Here is a 19,383-nt window from a genome sequence, read left to right on the forward strand (position 1 = left end):
CCCAGCGACCAGCACAGGACAACGAGTTTCCTCTCGAAGGACACAGGACCTGTCAGCCCTGAACAGCACCCCTCAGGCTGGTGAAACGACCCCCGGCCATCGAAGCCACTCCCCATGAAACCCACTGCAGGACAAGGCAGGTCCGTGACAGGCAGCTCCCCCGAAGGCCGAGACTGCCAGGAACGAGACAGAGTCGCATGGACCACACACAGGTCCATGGGCTCGGGGGGGGAGTGGCTGCTGATGCCACTGTGCCCTGCGCATCTGCCCAGCAGGGCACACTCTTCCCCACCAGGCAGACATCCCTCCTGTGAAAATCCAAAACCCCAAACACTCCACAATCCAGCACTTCCTCGCACTGACCCCGCAGGCAGCCAAGGCAAGCCTGCCCTCAGCGGGGCCGTGAGCACCAACCCGGGCTCACAGGGAACCCCACCTCCACGGGGCGTGGAATGACCCCAAAGCACGCCGGGAACAGGACACATTCTGTGTCCCCTAGGCATCCCATCACATCCGTGCAGATACGGCAAAAATTCCAGAGCCACGGCACTGGGCGATGGGACAAGGGGCCAGGAGCTGCAGCGGAACCCCCGTTTCCTGCTGGGGTGTGAGCAGGCACAAAGGATACAACGTGGTGTGGGTCCCCAGGCCTCGGGAGCACTGGTCACGCACGTGCGTTCCCGCCCTCAGAGACCTGGCGTCTGTTGACGGATCAACACGACCAAGTACGGAGCTGCCCGCTTCCAAGAAGTGTCAGCCATCCCTCGACACCCTGGCCTGTCCTCCCAGGCCAGCAGTGCAGCCCCTGTGGGCCCAGGCACACAGCAGGATCCCGGGGCGGCTCAGCTGCCCACGTCCTCCAGCCCCACCATGATGAGGGCGGACAGTGCTCTGCCAGAGATGGAGAGGCGCCAACCTTGCCCACCCCCTGGGCCCCAGCAGGTGGGGGGTGAGGCCCTGCCCTTGGCCACGGCTTACCTCTGTGCTCCGGCCCGGGGCCGCCGGCACCCCAGCCCTGGCAGAGAGTGGCCAAGTCCTTTGGAATGGAGGGCTTCACGAGCTTGAGGACGTCCAGGTGCGTCTCGGGGCCCTCGGTGGCCGGCTCCTGCTGGACGGCGTGCAGGCCGGAGGGCGCCCCGGCCACCCCAGGCGGGGACTGCGGGGCCGTGTCCCCTCGGGAAGCCGGGGCACAATTGGCCAGCGTCCTCAACTCCTGGGCAGCCTTGAGAGAGGGCTCACAGGGAGGTAGAGAAGGGCCTCCTTCGGCGTCCATGGGCAGCTGGCCCTGACCCTGAGGGCTGCACTTGGCTTTCAAGGGCTCAGGGCCCGTGTGCTTACTTGGGGACGGCCCAGACTTCTCCAGTGGCTTGCTGCTGGCCGGAGGCTGGGGGCCCACTCGGGTGATGACGGTGGGGGTGGCGCTTCTGCTGAAGCCCCCACTGCCACCACCAGGGACAGGCGCCGCTCTGGAGCCGGCCTCCAGCCTGGCTTTCGGCAGGGGCGGCTCCTGGCCATGGCCAGGTTTGGGCTGTCGGCAGCCGTCAGTACCAGATGCCCACGAGGCACACGGGCTGCTGGCGGCGCCCTCCTTGCCCCTGGGCAGGCTGGCTGCTCTGGTGCCTGCAGCCAGGGGGGCAGAACTACCACCTTTGGAGCCTGGAGCCCCGCCTGGCACCTGGGTGCGGGTGAAGCGGGCCAGGAGCAGGGGCTGGCACTCCTTGCCGCCCAGGGCGGGCGGGGGCCCGGTGCGCCCACTCCGGGGCAGAAACGCCAGGTTGCTCCTCACACCGCGGGGGCCGTTGGGCTGGGTCCACTGCGGCGCCATGGAGCTGCAGCTGACCCGGTGCCAGATGCGCGTGTGCACCCACAGGACTTCCGGGTAGTAGGTCTTGTGGTCGCAGTAAGGACACGGGTGAATGACGAGCGACGCCTGCAAGGACGAGGCCGCCTCCTTCTTGCTGGGGTCGGCCCGGCTCGACCTGGCACTCAGGTCCAGCGGCAGCAGGTCTGCGGCCGGCGCCCTTCTTCCTCCCACGGGGAGCTCTCCGCGGGGACCGTCCACAGGCTTTTCCCTAGGGTGGCCCGCACGGCCCTCCGGCGAGAGCGGCGGGGCAGCTCCGTCCACACCCGGAGCAGGGTCCCCGGCAGCGCCAGCACCAGCGTGAGTCGCTGACCTTCTGGAGTCGGCAGCAGGCCGGCACGGCTCAGGCCTCGTGGACGTCTCTCTACCGTGGCTGTCCAGTGCGCTCCGGCCTGTGGACGCGCTAGCCTCTCTCTCGGACGGGCTGGCTCTGAGGGTGCGAGCCGGGTCCCCGTTGGAGAGCACAGAGGACGCCACCTCGTCAGGAAAGCAGCAGCCGCGCGGCTGTCCCCCTGGAGGAGGCAAAACGTGAGAGGGGAAGTTACCATGGTTCAGCGGGAGGGCCAGACGTGGTGGGGATGAGGGGGCTGACAGGTGCAGAGGCCCAAGGCCAGGTGCACCCGGTACCCAAGCTGGGTCTCCGGTGACACAGGCCAGCCTGGGGAGCAGCTGGGATCAGCAACCCTGGACCAAGGCCACCCAGTGAGGGCAGGACTAGGCCTCAGTGGGCAGGGAGGAGGAAAGCGGCCACACGACAGCTGTCGGCCATACTCGTGCAGAGCCAGTGGACGGACGAGGAGGCAGGCCCCCAGGGTAGGCATGGCAGCTGCTCCTGGCCCCACTGCTGGGAGCAGAAGCTGCCACTGGCAGGGAATCCCTGTGGTTGTACCCCGCCAGCACGCAGGCCCGAGAGGCCAGCATGGGACCGGCTGGGGCCATCCCATCACACACAGGATGGCCGGAGCTGAGGGATGGCAGAGCTGGACAAAGGACAACCCAGCTGCCCGCCTGCCCCCCCCCGGTGGGGGTGAGGGCGTCCCTGTACACGGGAGCTCCAGCCAGCTGTGGGCTCCGCGATCCTCACGGGGCTCAGGAACTTTCTGGTAACACGAGATCAGGGGACACAAAGCCAAAGCTGGGGACCCCCTCAGGTATGGCCAAGCCGAAGGTGCCACAGCCGCAGCAGCCACCGTCCCTCCCCTTAGCTGTGGACGGCCGGGCCTGGCAGACGCAATGTTCCAGGCCTTCGTGGCTCCTGGTAGTGGATCCCTCCTGCTAAAACCTGAGAGATCGCCTGGCCGCAGAAGACACGACAGGGCTAAAGCCGACGGCCCCGGTACCAGCTCACAGCCGCACTCCCAGCGTGGCCGTGCACGACGCTCAGCTCCCCAGCGCAGCCTCATACACTGCACCACCCACACCCCGGGGCCCACGCATGGCAGCGCAGGATGGGGACCAAGTGCACACACTGTGACTCCCCACCAGGCCACCAGTGACGGAGGCGTGGGGACCACCGACCATCAGTCACCCGATGCCAGCCTGGTGCGGGCTACCCCAGCACAAGGACAAGCAAAACAACACACTCCCTAAACGGTTCAACTGCAAAGGAAATGTCACAGCAAGGATGAGGCTTGCCAGCCACCACCCAGTACCCAGGGCTCCAGAGGAGCCACCCGGCTCAGAACCTGTGTCCCCGAGCTCCCCAAGTACAAAGCTGAGTCGCCTGGGTTCGTCCCTGTTCCCCCAATGGCTAGCCGCACACAGCACCAAGCTCCAGCTACGGCAGGAAGCCCCTCTCATGGCTGAAGCCCAGGTGTGCTGCTGACCCCACAGGGCAATGCTCAGCTATTCCACCTGCTGGGGACCCTTCGGCCATACCTGAGGGGGTCCCCAGCACCTGCCAGCTCCGTTTCACCGCCATTCCTTGATGTTTCTTTGATGGGAAGAGTCCCAGCGTCCCGGGGCCCCACTGCCCCACCTGTGGCTTCTCCCACTGAATCACGATGGTGTTCTCTGCAGCCCAGAGCAGGCGCAGTCTAGTTGGCACCACTGAATAGGCTCCAAAGTGGCAATGGTGCCACGTGGCATTCTCCAAAAACATTACAAAGAAACTATAGCAGCCTGTCTTAGGGCTCCAGGTGTGGGGTGGCACCTGCAAACACTGGCCATCCCCACCCTGCCCTCCTGAACTCAGGCCCAGGCCGCCGGAGCCATGTGTGGGCATGGCCACTAGATGGCGCCGGTGCCCAAGTATGGCCCTTTCCTCCCAGGCCAGAGTGATGAGGCCCACTGCCCCATGCTGCCCATCATCTAAAACCTCCTCTTCCATTGGTCCACGTGGTTGGTCGCACAAGGCATGGACTGCCTGCAGCAGAAGCCAGCACCCCCAACAGCTGGCCCTGAGGCCGTGGACGCTGTCCCAAGGCTGGGCCTTGCTGAACCCACAGCGGGGGTAGGGCGGGCAGTGCCCAGGGAGGCTCCTCGTGCGGAGTACATGGTGGACGAGTGTCTCCTACACTCCCACCTCGGCCAGCAAGGGCAGCAAGGAAGGGGATTACGGGCAACAGAATGAGAGAGGAGGGTCCGGCGAGATAGCATAGTGGTTAAGGTCCTTGCCTTGAATGCACCGGGATCCCATATGGGCGCCGGTTCTAATCCCAGCAGTTCCACTTCTCATCCAGCTCCCTGCTTGTGGCCTGGGAAAGCAGTCGAGGACGGCCCAGAGCACTGGGACCCTGCACCCACGTGGGAGACCTGGAAAGAAGTTCCTGGCTCCTGACTAGATCGGCACAGCACTGGCCATTGCGCTCACTTGGGGAATAAATCATGGGACAGAAGATCTTCCTCTCTGTCTCTCCTCCTCTCTGCCTTTCCAATTAAAAAAAAAAGAAAAGAAAGAAAGAAAGAATGAGAGAGGAGCAGAGAAGGGCAGTTCAGGGGACAAACTTGGGAGCCAGGGCACGTGGGCAGCGTCCCCTGCACAAGGACTCCCTTGTTGGGCTGTTTCCAGAGCCCCCCGTGTCACACAGCACAATCCCACGGTGTGAGGGGGCAGGGCATGGCGTCAGCACAGGGGACCCCCGCATCGGACCGCTCCAGTGTCCACACCGGGCTCCACCACAGTCCACCACGTGTAATACAAGCAAGTCCGCTTCTGAAAACAAGCTTGCAACCTCATCTTCACTGGGCAGGGGTGTGTATGTCTGCTGAGCGCACGGCCACAGCTGCTAGGAGGGCCAAGCAGAAGCCCGGGGCAGCCCTGGCAAGCTGGTCCAGCCAAGGCATCCGCAGCACAGCCTGGCCTCACACGAATGTCACCCGGGGCTCCCTGCTGCAGGCCCCGTGCCTTGCCTCCCGGCACACCCAGGGCTCCAGTTCTGTTCCTCCTCTAAGCTTGTGTCCAACGCAGTCCACTGAGGTGAACAGCCAAGGACTGGAGCCTCACCCAGTGCCCAGAGCGTTGCTGGCCACCGGCTCACCCCCAGTTCCCAGGAGGCGGCAGAGTGCCCAGCCCTCACCAGCCAGGCAGGAGTCAGGAGGCTGAGCCCAGTCTCATTCAAAGTTGTCTCCATAAGACTCCATAGGAGCCCACCTCCCCAAAGGAGGTGCTGCTGGGGACCCCACCAGGCCAGGGTGTCGAGTGTGCAGGGCAGTGCCTGCAGCCAGCTCCTCCCGGTCCTCGCTGCACCCCCAGGAGGGGACAGGGACAGGTGGTCCACTCCGAAACCACACAACGAACATGGACGCTAGCTCCTGCTACCAGGACAAGTGTCAGCAGCAAACACGCATGCCCGACACCTCCCAGGCCTCCCAGCCAAAATCCCCTTCAGTCCCTGACCCGCGCTGCCTTTAGCCCAACGCTGGGTCCCAGTGTCCACACGGCACACACAGGCCCCGCTCCTGCCAAGTGGGTCAGCAGCTGCTGTCCATAAAACTGGAGAACCCACATGCGCTCTGGCCACACGGCTGCTGCACCCAGCTGTCCCCCAGGACACTGTACTCTGTCACTCCTACCCAAACACAGGTCACATGCAGAAACTGACACACGTGTACCCACAAGTGTGCAGAAACAGCTGCAGCCAGGAAGGCACGCGCTCATACCCAAGCTGCACTTCTGTGTGTACAACCATCAGTGTAGACGGCCACATGTGTGGGGCCAGCTGTGTACATGGTCACGTGTGTACAACCATCAGTGTAGACGGCCACATGTGTGGGGCCAGCCGTGTACACGATCACGTGTGTGCAGTCACCAGTGTAGACGGCCACATGTGTGGGGCCAGCTGTGTACACGATCACGTGTGTGCAGTCACCAGTGTAGACGGCCACATGTGTGGGGCCAGCCATGCACACGATCACGTGTGTGCAGTCACCAGTGTAGACGGCCACATGTGTGGGGCCAGCTGTGTACATGGTCACGTGTGTGTAGTCACCAGTGTAGACGGCCACATGTGTGGGGCCAGCCGTGCACACGGTCACATGTGTGCAGTCACCAGTGTACAGGGCCACATGTGTGGGGCCAGCCGTGCACACAGTCACATGTGTGCAGTCACCAGTGTAGACAGCCACATGCAGACATGACTGTGTACACGGTCACGTGTGTAACCAGCTGTATATTCTGTCATGTGTGGACTGTAGTCACACGTGTAGAGCTAGCTGTGTACATGGTCACGTGTGTGGAACCAACCATGTACAGTCATGTGTGTGAATGACCATGTAGTTATGTGTGAAATCAGCCTTGCATGTGGTCATGTGTGCAGAACCAGCAGTCATGTACAGTCGTGTGTGGCCGACTATATGCAGTCACACAAGTGCAACACGGCCGCTGTGTGTGCAGTCACGTGAGCTTCCATCCGTGGACACACCACACTGGTGCAGATGTCCCCAGCACTCCCGCCCTCTCCCACAACACCTAGAGGTGACAGCCGCGGGAGACACACCTCGGGAGAGGAGGGCACGGCTGCATCACCTCCCCGTTCTCAGCGAGCAGTCACCTGGGCACCACAAGATGAACAACCAGGATGGTTTCAGCAACCGCTTCCTTGGAGGTCATCGCTCCAGCCCCCTGATGCCACCAGCCCCCTGACGTCACCACCCCAAAAGTCATCACCCCAGCCCTCTGACGTCACCAGCCCCCTGACGTCACCAGCCCCAAGCCCCAGAAGTCATCGCCCCAGCCCTCTGAAGTCACCACCCTGACATCATTACCCCAGAACCCCCTGGAGTCATCTAGGCTCTGTCCTCTTTCTGTGTGTCTGAGAATGATCCGGTGGCACAGGACTCGACACAGGCCTGCCCTCCTGTTAGCCAGTGATGAGCCAGTTCCCTCCCAACCCCTGCCACCCAACACCACACACTGGAGCCAAAGGTGGCAGGCAAGGGCTGAGGGAGGGCACCAGTCCCGCCCCTCACCAGGAAACCCAGGCTGAGTGCCCAGGCCCAGGTGTGGTCAGGGTCCGGGCAGAGAACCAACTCACTGTCACTCAAAGGACTGAATACACACGCTTATCACTCCAATATGAAATTGAGCAATGTGTGTTATGTTCACCTGGAAACACAGAAACAACCTTCAATCAGAAAACAAGACAGGGGCCCCTCATGCCGGAGGACCGCCTTGGGGCAGAGGGCCTGGCCATCTGCCTCCCATCAGTCCCTGCGTAGGCGAGCAGCCGGGGTGACCCCGTTGGCTGGTGGCAGCAGCAATGGGGCACCCTGTGCCCTACTCACATGGACTCGGCTGTCCAGCATCAACAAACATGAGGCCCCTGTGCTCCCCACCTGGGATTCTGGGGAAGGACGCTCCAGTGTCTGCTGGGGATGCCCCAATGGGTAAGGGGGTGGGGCCAAAAGCCAGAGGACCTGCCCACTCCACCTGGCCCTGCTGGATCTGAGGGCAGAGCCAGGCCACCGCCGAGGCTATGGCACCAGTAAGAGACGAGGACCTGGGCAGCCCAGCTCAGGAGACAAAGACCAGAGACTCACCGGGGCCACACAGGATAGAGAGACAACAGCCACCCACTCAGGGCACCTCCTGAGGCCTGGCCAGGGTCACAAGGGACACTCCCCGTGAGGCTTGGGTCCCCCTTCCTGTGGTCCTGCCAGAGTCGGACACTTGAAGTACAGCTTGGCATCGTGACATCTACCCGCTGGTGTGGAAGCTGCAGCCACACCCCTCACACACGCCATGCACATACATGCTGTGCAGTGCCGTCAGGTGTGTGAGCACACACATGCTCCTGAGTGCCAATGCAAACACTGACAGTTCCCCCACCCGGCAGGCTCCCCACGCAGTATCCCTGCACCCCTGCACGCAAACCTGGCCCAGCCTGGCCATCTGGACACACACCAGGACCAGAAGCAGCACGGAGTCGCGCTTTGTCCACGGTCTCTTCCGTGGCACACTCAGTACGATGACATTAACGCAAGCTCATGCTCCTGAAAACCATGAGCTACCCGACACCTGGCCCGCGGCTTCCTCACTCCTTGCTCGCTCCAGCACACGGGTGTGCAAAAACCAAGATTCACCTGGCCTTCAGAACAAGGGTGGTGGAAATATTACCAGGGAGTGAGGGAACACTTCACACACACCACCAGGGCCGGAGCTGTGTGCCTTCAGGGCAGGGAGCACCTGCTTCCACAGAGCACTCCAGCCCTTGCTCAGCCCGAGCCACGTGCCTTCAGGGCTAGGGGGCATCTGCGACTCGGGGGCTCCAGCACAAGTTGACAGGCCCAGTCTGACATGAGCACTGAAGGACCCCACACACCTGACTGTGACCAGGCCCACATGCAATCCACCTGCTCCAGGGAGTGGCCACTGCTGAGGACACACACGGTCCTCACACACGAGGGTCACTGTGGCCACTGCTGCACGCCGGCTCCTTCTCTGGTCTCCTGGGACACCGTCCTCCACCTGCAACAGCCCCAAACTGCACCTACGTTCACAGGCAGATACCACGGTGCCCCCAAAACCAGCTGTGTGGATGTGTACACGTGTGCACACACACACAGATAGCAGTGCACCATCTGGAAATGAGTGTCGATCAAGCACACAGGCGAAATGCCCCAGGAGCAACAGCCAGAAAGATGGCCAGGAATCACCTCCAACCTGCAATTCCAGGGACCGCTCTCCTCACCGGGATTCTCCACGATTCCGCTGCACAGAGTGATACGTCAAGAAAATATTCTGCGAACTTTGCACCAGCGCATGTACCCCAAAACTCCCCGACCCCCCACAACACATGCAGCTTTACTCCATAACCACATCACGGGGACTTCACTAGTGCCAGGACCACCGTTCCTAGGCAAGCAGGCACTCTCCCACCCCAGCCTCTTGTGCCCCATCCTGCTGACAGACACCCCACTGCAACCTGCAGGGACCCAGAGGCCCCCAAGACAGTTCCATGAGCCACAGGTATTCCTGCGTTAATGCAGCTGTCCCCAACAGCCTGGCTGAAAGAGGAGGCCACCTACACTGTCCAAGTCCTCGCGATGGCAAAGTCCCAGCAGTGAGCCTGCGGGGGGACACTGCCCGGCCAGCTTCCAAGACACCACAGCCTGGCTGCCCCGGAACTACCACGCGCTCAACCTGGGAAGCCACGGACACAGCAGACGGTCCAGGACGGGCACGGCTGGGATTTCAAGTCAAGGAGTACTGCATAAGACAAAGGCCATCCTTCCAGGACAAAGAGCCCAGCCTGGAGGGCAGGGGACAGCTCACCCTCAGCCACGTGGCGTGCCTGCGGCTCCCGGGGGTGGGGACGGGAGCCAGGCAGCAGGCTCAGCACAGCTCCACCCGGCAGGGCAAGGACTCCAAGCTGCACCTTAAGGGGTGGGAGCTGGGATGTTAAGTTTCAGGCAGCGGACCGTCCGGGAGCTCCAGACAGGCTCAGAAATGTGGACCAATACAACAGTCCCCAGAGCAGGAGCTGCCTGGCAGTACAAGCCCCAGGCAGTTCCAGTGGTCAGGACCCTCATTTACAGTGTGGGAACTGGGGGCCCTGAAAACAACTGACCCCAAGAAGAGGCCTGCTGGGGAAATGAGCACGAGTTGAAACCAGCGGGCCAGGCCAGAAGGAAGCCTCAGCCCAGCACGCAGGACGGATGGGGTGTTGAGGCCATGCACCACCGAGTCCCCACCGGGTCAAGGGCCCTCGACCCCTGGGTGGAGACGAGCCAGGCCGCCAGAGCAGCACCAGACCTGCTCAAAACGTCCTACACCCGCGCCCTACACGTGTGTGGCATCCGCACCCTACACGTGTGTGGATCCACCACATAAAATACACACGCCACACATGCTGCAAGCGTGCTACACATTCCACACGGCACGCATGCAACATACACAATGCATACATCACACACCACACAGCCTCCGTCATCAAGTCCTGTCACACAGTGCCTCCCCAGTCCTGCACGGGAACACACACGCCAGGCACCTTTCACTGCACGAAATCCAGCTGGAACCAGAGGGCCAAATCCTCCAACATACCCATCGCTGGCTTGAACCACTCGGCATGAGGCACCCCAGGAAGGGGCACACAGGCCTGCTGGGGTCCGTGTGATGGATGTGGAAGACAGGAAGGTGTGAGGAGTATAGTTCCATAGCAGGCAAGGCCGCAAGGAACTTCCCGCTGTGTGGCAGGGCCCGGTGGATGTCTCTACAACCACCTGAATGCAGCTCCACCTCTCTTTGCATGGACACCGGACAACCCCATTGAGATTTCTGTAATCTATTTAGGCATTGTCTGCCTCTGCGGAGTTACTGTTTACTACCGATGTGAGCTTGGAAGTTGATGTTACTGATACTGCTTTAGCCATAAGGCTTAGGGTTTTCCCTCCCCCCATTGACCATATGCTAATCAAGGGTGCTAACTCCCCTTTTGATCCTATGCTAATCAAGGGTGTTCTGTCTTCAGGTGTAGTGGGAATCTATTCTTTCCCTCTTTCTTTGATTTTTCAGGTCCCTCCTGTGAAGTTCTTCCTTGACTGTGTCAAGACCAAGCTGTAGAGTAATTGTGGTAAGAATGTGTTAGTGATTGATATGCACCATCTATTGAGAACTTTTTCATAGCCAGGCGCCAGGTGGTTAACATCCTAGCCTTAGGTGAAACAAATGGCAGAGTTATCTTTGGAAACACCCACTTGACCATGACGTAAAAAGTCTGAGCCAGAGTTTGACTGATTCTGTATAAATAAAGCGGACAGCTTTCCCGCATGGTTCATTATGATGATGAAGTCCTAGGGGTCCGTCTCTCTTTCTTTGTGCCTCATCCACGCACTCTTCGCGAGTTCTAAACTCAGCTGGAGCTGGACTCCGGCACAGGCCCCAAGGTATGCACCCACACAGCAGTGTGGAGTGTAAAGCCAGCAGCAGGACAGGGCAGGGATATCCTCTCTCAGCAAAGGGACACGTCACAGGTTGGACAGAAGCTGGGGAGAGAGATGTGTCAGCCCCTGGGGACCAAGCCCCTGCATGGGCTGGTCCTGCCCAGCTGTGACTTCCCAGAGCATCCTTTGGGCACACAGGCCCTGGAGCCCACGCAGCCACCTGCCCATGGTTCCCAGGGGATACTCCACCTCTGGCCCAGCCTGAGAGGAGCTGCACAGGATGGGGCGTGGAGTCCAGTGAAGAGAGAGCAGGCCCACCCCAACACACAGAGCAGGTGCCTGATCTCATCTCAGCTGTGTTGACCTCCCACCTCCAGAGTGACCCCAAGAATGTCTCCTCAGACCCTGACCCCAGGGCGCATGCTGGGGCTTCCCACCAGACACAGGCTGAGACAGGCAAAGGAAGAGCTGGTGGCTCCAGGGATCAGACGGAAGACCAGGGTGTCAGCGTGGTCACTTCCTGAGAACACCTCACACAGCGTGGAATTCTGCAAACTGGATGCCCCGTGGACGACAGAGCACCAATGACAAAGAGCCCAGGAGCCGCAAGGCAGATGGGCAGGCCTGGTGCTCCAGGACTTTTGCAAGCAAAGTCTCCATCAAGTCAACAGGGAAATGAGAAAGGGTTTCAAAGCGCACAATGAAGGGTCCAAACCGCAACCTAGAGAGTCCCTGCACATTAAGGCCCATCAGGAAAACGTGAGCAAGCAAGCCATGCAAGAGACACAAACGCATCATCAAGACGGACGCAGGCTCACTCGGAAACCAAAGCATTAAAATACACCACAAGGCATGAAAAAGGGGGCTGGCACCAGGGGACAGGTGAAGCCAGCAGCACCTGCCATGAGCAGCAGCGTGAGTCCCAGCTCCCTGCTAACACCCAGGAAAGCAGAGGCAGACCAAGTGCTTGGGCCCCCGCACCCTGTGGGACAACCACATGGGCTGACCGGCCGCTGGCTTCAGCCCGGCCCAGTCCTAACTCTGGCAGGCACCTGGGGAGTGAACCACCAGATGGAAGATCGCTGCCTTTCACACAAATTCCAGCTATGTCCTCAGCTGTCCGTGCTCCTGCCGACCTCTCTGGTTCTAGGACCTCCCGTGTGCCAGGCTGGAAGCATCAGCAAGCAAAGGGTGGGCTACAGGCACAGAAAATGCCAACGCTGCTTGCTTCCAAGGCCAGGGCGCCATGACAGCTTTCCTTGGACCCCCACATCATCCCCAGGAGACACATCCCCCTGCACCGCAGCTCTCCCAGCTGCTATCCCCAACTGTGACCTCACCCCTGCCTGCAACACCCAGTGACACTTCTGCATCTGAGAAAGGCTAGAGTGGGTGCGACAGCCGAGACACCCACTGTGTGGGACACTGGCAGCCCACGCTGCAGGGTCAGGTTCCAGCTCCCTCTCCCCGCGGGACTGGCGCTTCCTGCTGCTGTGCATCTGCGGACATCTGAGCATGCAGGCCACCAACCCCTTGGAGAGCAGGAGTGTGTCCCAGTCCGGCTGCTGTGTGCAGGTGAGTGACCCAGCAGACAGGAGGGCTCACTCTCTCAGGTCACTTCACAGACAGGCACTGACAAAGCCCAGCCCTCCCAGGCCTCTCGGCCTGAAGTCTATGAGTCATCTTCATTGCACAAATTCTCAGGAATCCTTTCATGGTCCTACTGTCGCACAGTAACATCACAGATCAATTTCAACTCAAGACTATAAACCTGATCAACACTCCAATATCAAAACGCTTTCCAACCATCCAGAACAATCTAGAAACACGCCCACCCATCCAGCACAGGTGTGGGAGCCATGGCTGGCACACGGCATGCGAGAGCCACGCGACTGCAGGACCACCCGTCGTTCTCACAGCCTGACACCAGAGGCAGGCACGTAGTGACCATCGGCAGGAAGGCCACCCTGTCCTCTCCCACTGCCTTTGGTACAGAGTGCTCACCTCGGGCACAGCAGTCGTCCTGAGCCAACAGGACCTCGTAGCACCCATCCTCAGCAGCACCCACCTCTCCCAGCTCGGCCAGCCCACCTCTTGCTCATCTACAAAAAGAACTTGCTCCACATCCATGGCTTTCTCTGGAGCAACCTCAAAAGCACACGCAGACTCGGGGAAACAGCTTCAGTCTGAGGCTAGCGCTGTGGCATGGCCAGTTAAGCCCCTGTCCACAACGCCTGTATCCCAGACCGGTGCTGGTCCGGTTCTGGCTGCTCTGCTCCTGCTAATGTGCCTGGGGAGGCAGCGGGAGACAGTCCACGCTTGGACCCCTGCACCCACGTGGAGACCCAGACAGAGCCCCAGACCCATGCACTGGCCATTTGGGCAGTGAACAAGCAGACGGAAGATTTCTGCCTCTGCCCCGTGGCCTTTCAAACAAGTAAGCCTTTTTAAAAACTCCTTGTAATGCAGAGGGCAAAGTCCAAGCTTCTTTATTTGCCTCCACTGGTTCTGCAAGGAAGGGCTTCCCTGGAGTGGAGGGCTGTGGGCTCTGTCTGCAGCTCTCACACCCCAGCAGGTTCAGCTGCTGCTATGATGCCAGCATCCCACATGAGCATCGTGCGAGTCCTGACTGCTCTGCTGAGGACACAGCTCCCTGCCAGTGCACCTGGACAGGCAGCAGCACACGGCTCAGGCACCGGAGTCCCGGCAGCTGCAGCCACCTGTAAGCCGGCCAGCGGATGACAGCTCTCTCCATCTCTCTAACTCAGCCTTTCAAACATTCTTTTTTTTTAAAGATTTATTTTTATTATGTTTTTATTGGAAAGGCGGATATACAGAGAGGAGGAGAGACAGAGAGGAAGATCTTCCCTCCGATGATTCACTCCCCAAGAGAGCGCAACAGCCGATGCTATGCCCATCCGAAGCCAGGAGCCTCTTCCGGGTCTCCCACGCGGGTGCAGGGTCCCAAAGCTTTGGGCCGTCCTCGACTGCTTTCTCGGGCCACAGGCAGGGAGCTGGAAGGGAAGCGGGGCTGCTGGGATAGAACCGGCGCCCATATGGGATCCCGGGCGTGCAAGGCGAGGATCTTAACCACTTGCGCCACCACGCCGGGCCCCAAACATTCTCTTAAATAAGCAGTTCCTCCAAGTGCTGAGCCCAGACCCAGAGTCAAACTGCAGGGTGAGAGGACAGCTGCGACCACGAGACCTTCCTTGCCACCTAGGCTGGCCCCTTGGGCACCCTCCAGGACTGCGGAAAGCGGCAGACCTGCCCAGCATCCAGGTGTGGCCACTGGTGTAGCAGCCTGAGCCACTGTATGCTGTGTCCCAGCACCCCACCCACAGCTGCCCCCTCTGCACTATGGCAGGAGTCCCCAGGAGATGCCAACAGCATCACCAGCAACACCCACAGCTGCACCCAGGAAAAGGCCGACCCAGCAGTGACACCAGATGAGGTTGTATGGACTGAGCAGTCAGAAGCTTCCAGAAGAGCTGAGAGAGCCCCGCATTTCCCGTGTCAGATACTCCATCTTCCCCGCAGGACCAGAGAGAAGGGAAGTGGTCATGACGAGTGCTGGATGGTGCGTCCACTGGAGCAGGTCGGAGACGGGCCCCTGCAGCCACAGCTCTGCTGACCCGTGCTCAGTGCTGTGTGACCTGTCCGGGGACTTTGTTCCAAGACGAAACCAACCTCTGCTTGTCTTCCAGAAACACGCGACCCATCCTCCTCCATGCACAACACCACGGTCCTAACCACAGCCTATCATTCTGGAACCTTCCAGTAAATGCAACACGGCTTGCTGGGAGAAGAGAGGAGGGTGTAAGGCTTTACAGGGACAGCAACAAGGTCCTTAACCGAAACCTCGTCTCCTGTGAAAAACCACCACCCATGGCAGGACAAAGAACGAGCAGAGCTGAAAGTCTACGGACAGCCCAGAGGGCGCCAGGCTCTGCGGGCTGCTGCTTGCCAAGCCCGACGTTACCTGTGCTAACCAAGATTCACCACCGCACATACTGGCTGTGGTACATGCACGTGCATGTCCACCTGTGTGCCTGTCTCTGTGGTACACCTGTGCATTACACTGCACTGTGCATGCATGTGTGGTATGCTCATGTGTGCACATGGCACGTGTTGCATGCATGCATGAGTGTGTGCTTTGTTCCCTGCACGTGTGCAGCACAATGCATACCTGTGCAGCGTGTGTGTGGGACACACGTGAGCTGGTGCAAGCTTGTGTCACAGGATGAACACCTCTAAGAGGGGCTCTTGTGTTCCTTGCTTACGACTCCAAGAGAGCCCATCACCTCAGGAGGCCAAAGGCACCAGCCAGTGCCAGTGCATATGGGTCGTTAGCAAAGAAATACCGCAACAGGTGCCTGTGTCTGTGCCCACCAGCACAGGCTCCAAACACACCCCAGATGCAGGGTACCTGGACAGACACCCTGGACAAGGACACGCAGGTGTGAAATCCGTGGGGGGCTCAGGGCATGCAGGCATAGAAGCCCCAGGGCACTGGGACCAGGGCCACCTGGTGACAGACACTGGCTCACCTGGCACATGATCAGCGGTAACCTCCTCACTGCTGTCGTCACCAGCCTCATCAGCCAGGCCGGAGGCCGGGGAGTCAGCGGTGGCACACGCAGAGGCTGGGCTGCTGGGCTGGGACACTGAGTCGCCCTCACTGAGGGAACTGCAGCGGGCACGAGCGGTCTGGTCACCCTCCCGGTCGCGGCGGGCACGGCGGTGCACCCGCGAGTGCAGCACCATCTGGTGGTACGTGCGAAAGATCTTCCCACACTCGAAGCACTCGGAGGATTTGCCCTGGCCCACGGGGGCCGTGGCTCTGCGGCTGGGGCGCACCACAGGCCGTGGATCCAGCGGGCCGGGCAGCACGGGGTCCCCCAGCACACCAGCCCTCTTCCGGGGGGGACCCTGGGCAGCTGGCACATCCTGCTCTCGCCTGCGCTTCTCCTGGCTCACCAGGATGTACTCACGCCGGTCCTTGTCGAAGGCCACGTCTCCAGCCAGCGCCTCGTCCCAGGCCCCGTACTTGAGGTACTCAGCAGGCTGGGCCACCCTACCCCGGGTGGCCAGCTGCCAGGCCTGGTAGCTGTTGACGGGGTCCAGTTCGGCCACCCGCTTCCCAGCCTGCCCACCGGGGAGCACGTCCCTGGCCACAGAGGGTCTCAGGCGCAGGCACCGGAGGAAGAGCTGCTTAGTGCTGGCAGGGCCCTCCTCGGCAGCGGCGCAAGTGCGTCCAGCCTCAACCTGCCGGTGGATGGCGCTGTGGGCGTTCAAGCTGTCCAGGTTGGTAAACAGGTTGCCACACTTGGCGCAAACCTCGTAGAGCGACAGGCCGGCCACAATGACCTCTTCTTGCACCACGTCGTTGATAGTGGCCACGGCATCCAGCTCACTGCGGGGCCGGTTCTTGCCACCCGCCCGGGGGCCATGCGCCTTCATGTGGTTCTTCAGGAACCACGGCTCCTTGAACCGGCGGCCACACACATGGCAGCCGTGGTCCAAAGAACCACGGTGTTTCTTCATGTGCGCCTTGAGGAACCAGGTCTGGCTGAAGGCCTGGCCGCACACCTCGCAGGCAAACTCGCCAGGGCTCAGCTCAGGCTTGCCGTTCTCCACACTGACCCGAGCGGCGCCGTTGGGCACCTGCGCCGTGATGTGGTCCCGCTCGACGTGGCTGAGCAGCGATTCCTCCCGCAGCGTGGCAAAGCCGCACAGCCTGCACTTGAAGGGCTTGTGCACCTGGTGCACGTGTAGCTCCAGCTCCTTCTTCCGCCCAAACTGGCTCTTGCAAAAGGTGCACTGGACAACAGCCCCGGTGTCCTCAGGGGCGCCGGGCCCCTCGGCCTCCCTCCGGCCGCTGCGCAGAAGCACTCTGCCGTCTGCAGGCGCCGCCCCGTTCAGGACCCCGTTGCAGGCCGAGGTACTCTTCGTGGGGCTGCCACGGCCGTCCGGGCCCTCAGCCGCGTGTGGCTCATGGCCCTGGACCAGGGTGCCTGTGCGGTGGCTACGGATGTGCATCTTAAGGCTGCCCTTCTGCGAGGCCCTGTGCTCGCAGTAGGGACACTGGTAGGGCTTCTCGCCTGTGTGCTTGCGCATGTGCTGTGACAGCGAGCTCTGGAAGGCGAAGCTCTTGCCGCACAGACAGCAGCTGTGGCACGCCACCTTGTCCCCATCCCCGTCACGGCTCCGGCCTGCCCGGGGAGGGCTGGGGCCCCTCCTCAGCTCCACTTCCGCCTCTCTACTGCGATCCATCGGGACGAGGGTGTGGAGCTGGCTCAGCGTCGGCGCTCTGGCACAGCCTGCAGCCACAGCCTTCTATCTCCCCATGCTCAGAGTGGCGACTGGCTGCCCGGGGCAAGGCAGGCGCCTGCACCAATGCCCACAGACATGTTCCTCAGGGAGCACCGGGCTCGTGGCAGCTAGCACCTGGAACAGAGAGGTGAAAGATCAGTGCCCGCTCCACCAGGATGCTGCCCAACCCAAAACAGAGGACACAGACACGGACCGTCAGCATGTGCACCAGAACATGAACCCGTGACAAAGACACACCTCAGGAGAGCATGGTGTGTGCAGGACGCTGGGAGCACTGCCCATCACCCAAACCTGCTATAAGAGACCTGAGCAAGCAGCTGGAGGAGGCCAGGCCAGGGCAAGGGACGCAAAGGACAACACGGCTGATTTACACAGCAAGACCAGACCACCAAGAGTTCAGCGACGGCACAGCAAGCATCTGGCGCCATGGTGTGGAACAGGCTTGAGCTCCAAGGACAGAATCCATGGGGCCTTGTGCCCACGCCACCCTAGCTCCTCTTGAGCCAATTCCCATAGCACTTGCCTGAGAGCCCAGTCAGCCCCCAGAGGCAGTGCCTGAGCCCCGGGACAGAGGGCACCTGTTACACTGGATAGACAGCGCCCCTCCAGGTAAACAGACCACACATCTATGTGAGGAGCAGGAAGGGTGGGTGACGGCAGGGGACACACCTACTCTAACACACGGGGACGGGGTGACAGCAGGGGACACACCTACTCTAACACACGGGGACGGGGTGACAGCAGGGGACACACCTACTCTAACACGGGGATGGGGTGACAGCAGGGGACACACCTACTCTAACACGGGGATGGGGTGACAGCAGGGGACACGCCTACTCTAACACACAGGGACGGGGTGACAGCAGGGGACACACCTACTCTAACACGGGGATGGGGTGACAGCAGGGGACACGCCTACTCTAACACACAGGGACGGGGTGACAGCAGGGACACACCTACTCTAACACACGGGGACGGGGTGACAGCAGGGGACACGCCTACTCTAACACACAGGGACGGGGTGACAGCAGGGGACACGCCTACTCTAACACACGGGGACGGGGTGACAGCAGGGACACACCTACTCTAACACACGGGGACGGGGTGACAGCAGGGGACACACCTACTCTAACACACGGGGACGGGGTGACAGCAGGGGACACACCTACTCTAACACACGGGGACGGGGTGACAGCAGGGGACACGCCTACTCTAACACACGGGGACGGGGTGACAGCAGGGGACACACCTACTCTAACACACGGGGACGGGGTGACAGCAGGGGACACACCTACTCTAACACACGGGGACGGGGTGACAGCAGGGGACACACCTACTCTAACACACGGGGACGGGGTGACAGCAGGGGACACACCTACTCTAACACACAGGGACGGGGTGACAGCAGGGGACACGCCTACTCTAACACACGGGGACGGGGTGACAGCAGGGGACACACCTACTCTAACACACGGGGACGGGGTGACAGCAGGGGACACACCTACTCTAACACACAGGGACGAGGTGACAGCAGGGGACACGCCTACTCTAACACACAGGGACGGGGTGACAGCAGGGGACACGCCTACTCTAACACACGGGGACGGGGTGACAGCAGGGGACACACCTACTCTAACACACGGGGATGGGGTGACGACAGGGGACACGCCTACTCTAACACACGGGGACGGGGTGACAGCAAGGACACACCTACTCTAACACACGGGGACGGGGTGACAGCAGGGGACACACCTACTCTAACACACGGGGACGGGGTGACAGCAGGGGACACACCTACTCTAACACACAGGGACGGGGTGACAGCAGGGACACGCCTACTCTAACACACGGGGACGGGGTGACAG

General features: G+C 61.1%; 1 protein-coding gene across 6 annotated transcripts in view; it reads right to left on the minus strand.

Moving 5' to 3' along the window:
* Positions 1-19,383, minus strand: part of ZNF516 (zinc finger protein 516) — a 58,021-nt gene that overhangs the window by 10,732 nt on the left and 27,906 nt on the right. For 3 of the 6 annotated variants that reach the window (XM_040985134.1, XM_040985136.1, XM_040985135.1), the window contains exons 2-3: positions 15,733-17,632; positions 676-2,373 (exon numbers count right to left, since the gene is read on the minus strand). In XM_040985134.1, coding sequence (XP_040841068.1) covers positions 713-2,373; positions 15,733-17,458 — 3,387 coding nt within the window. In that variant the 5' untranslated portion in view covers positions 17,459-17,632 and the 3' untranslated portion in view covers positions 676-712. Of the gene's footprint in view, positions 1-675; positions 2,374-15,732; positions 18,255-19,383 lie in introns of those variants that run through there. The other 3 variants (XM_040985137.1, XM_040985138.1, XM_040985133.1) reach the window with 2 other exon arrangements.

The sequence above is a fragment of the Ochotona curzoniae genome, unplaced genomic scaffold, assembly GCF_017591425.1.
Source record: "Ochotona curzoniae isolate NIBS_2020 unplaced genomic scaffold, NIBS_Ocur_1.0 contig_43, whole genome shotgun sequence".
Classification (NCBI taxonomy): Eukaryota; Metazoa; Chordata; class Mammalia; order Lagomorpha; family Ochotonidae; genus Ochotona; species Ochotona curzoniae.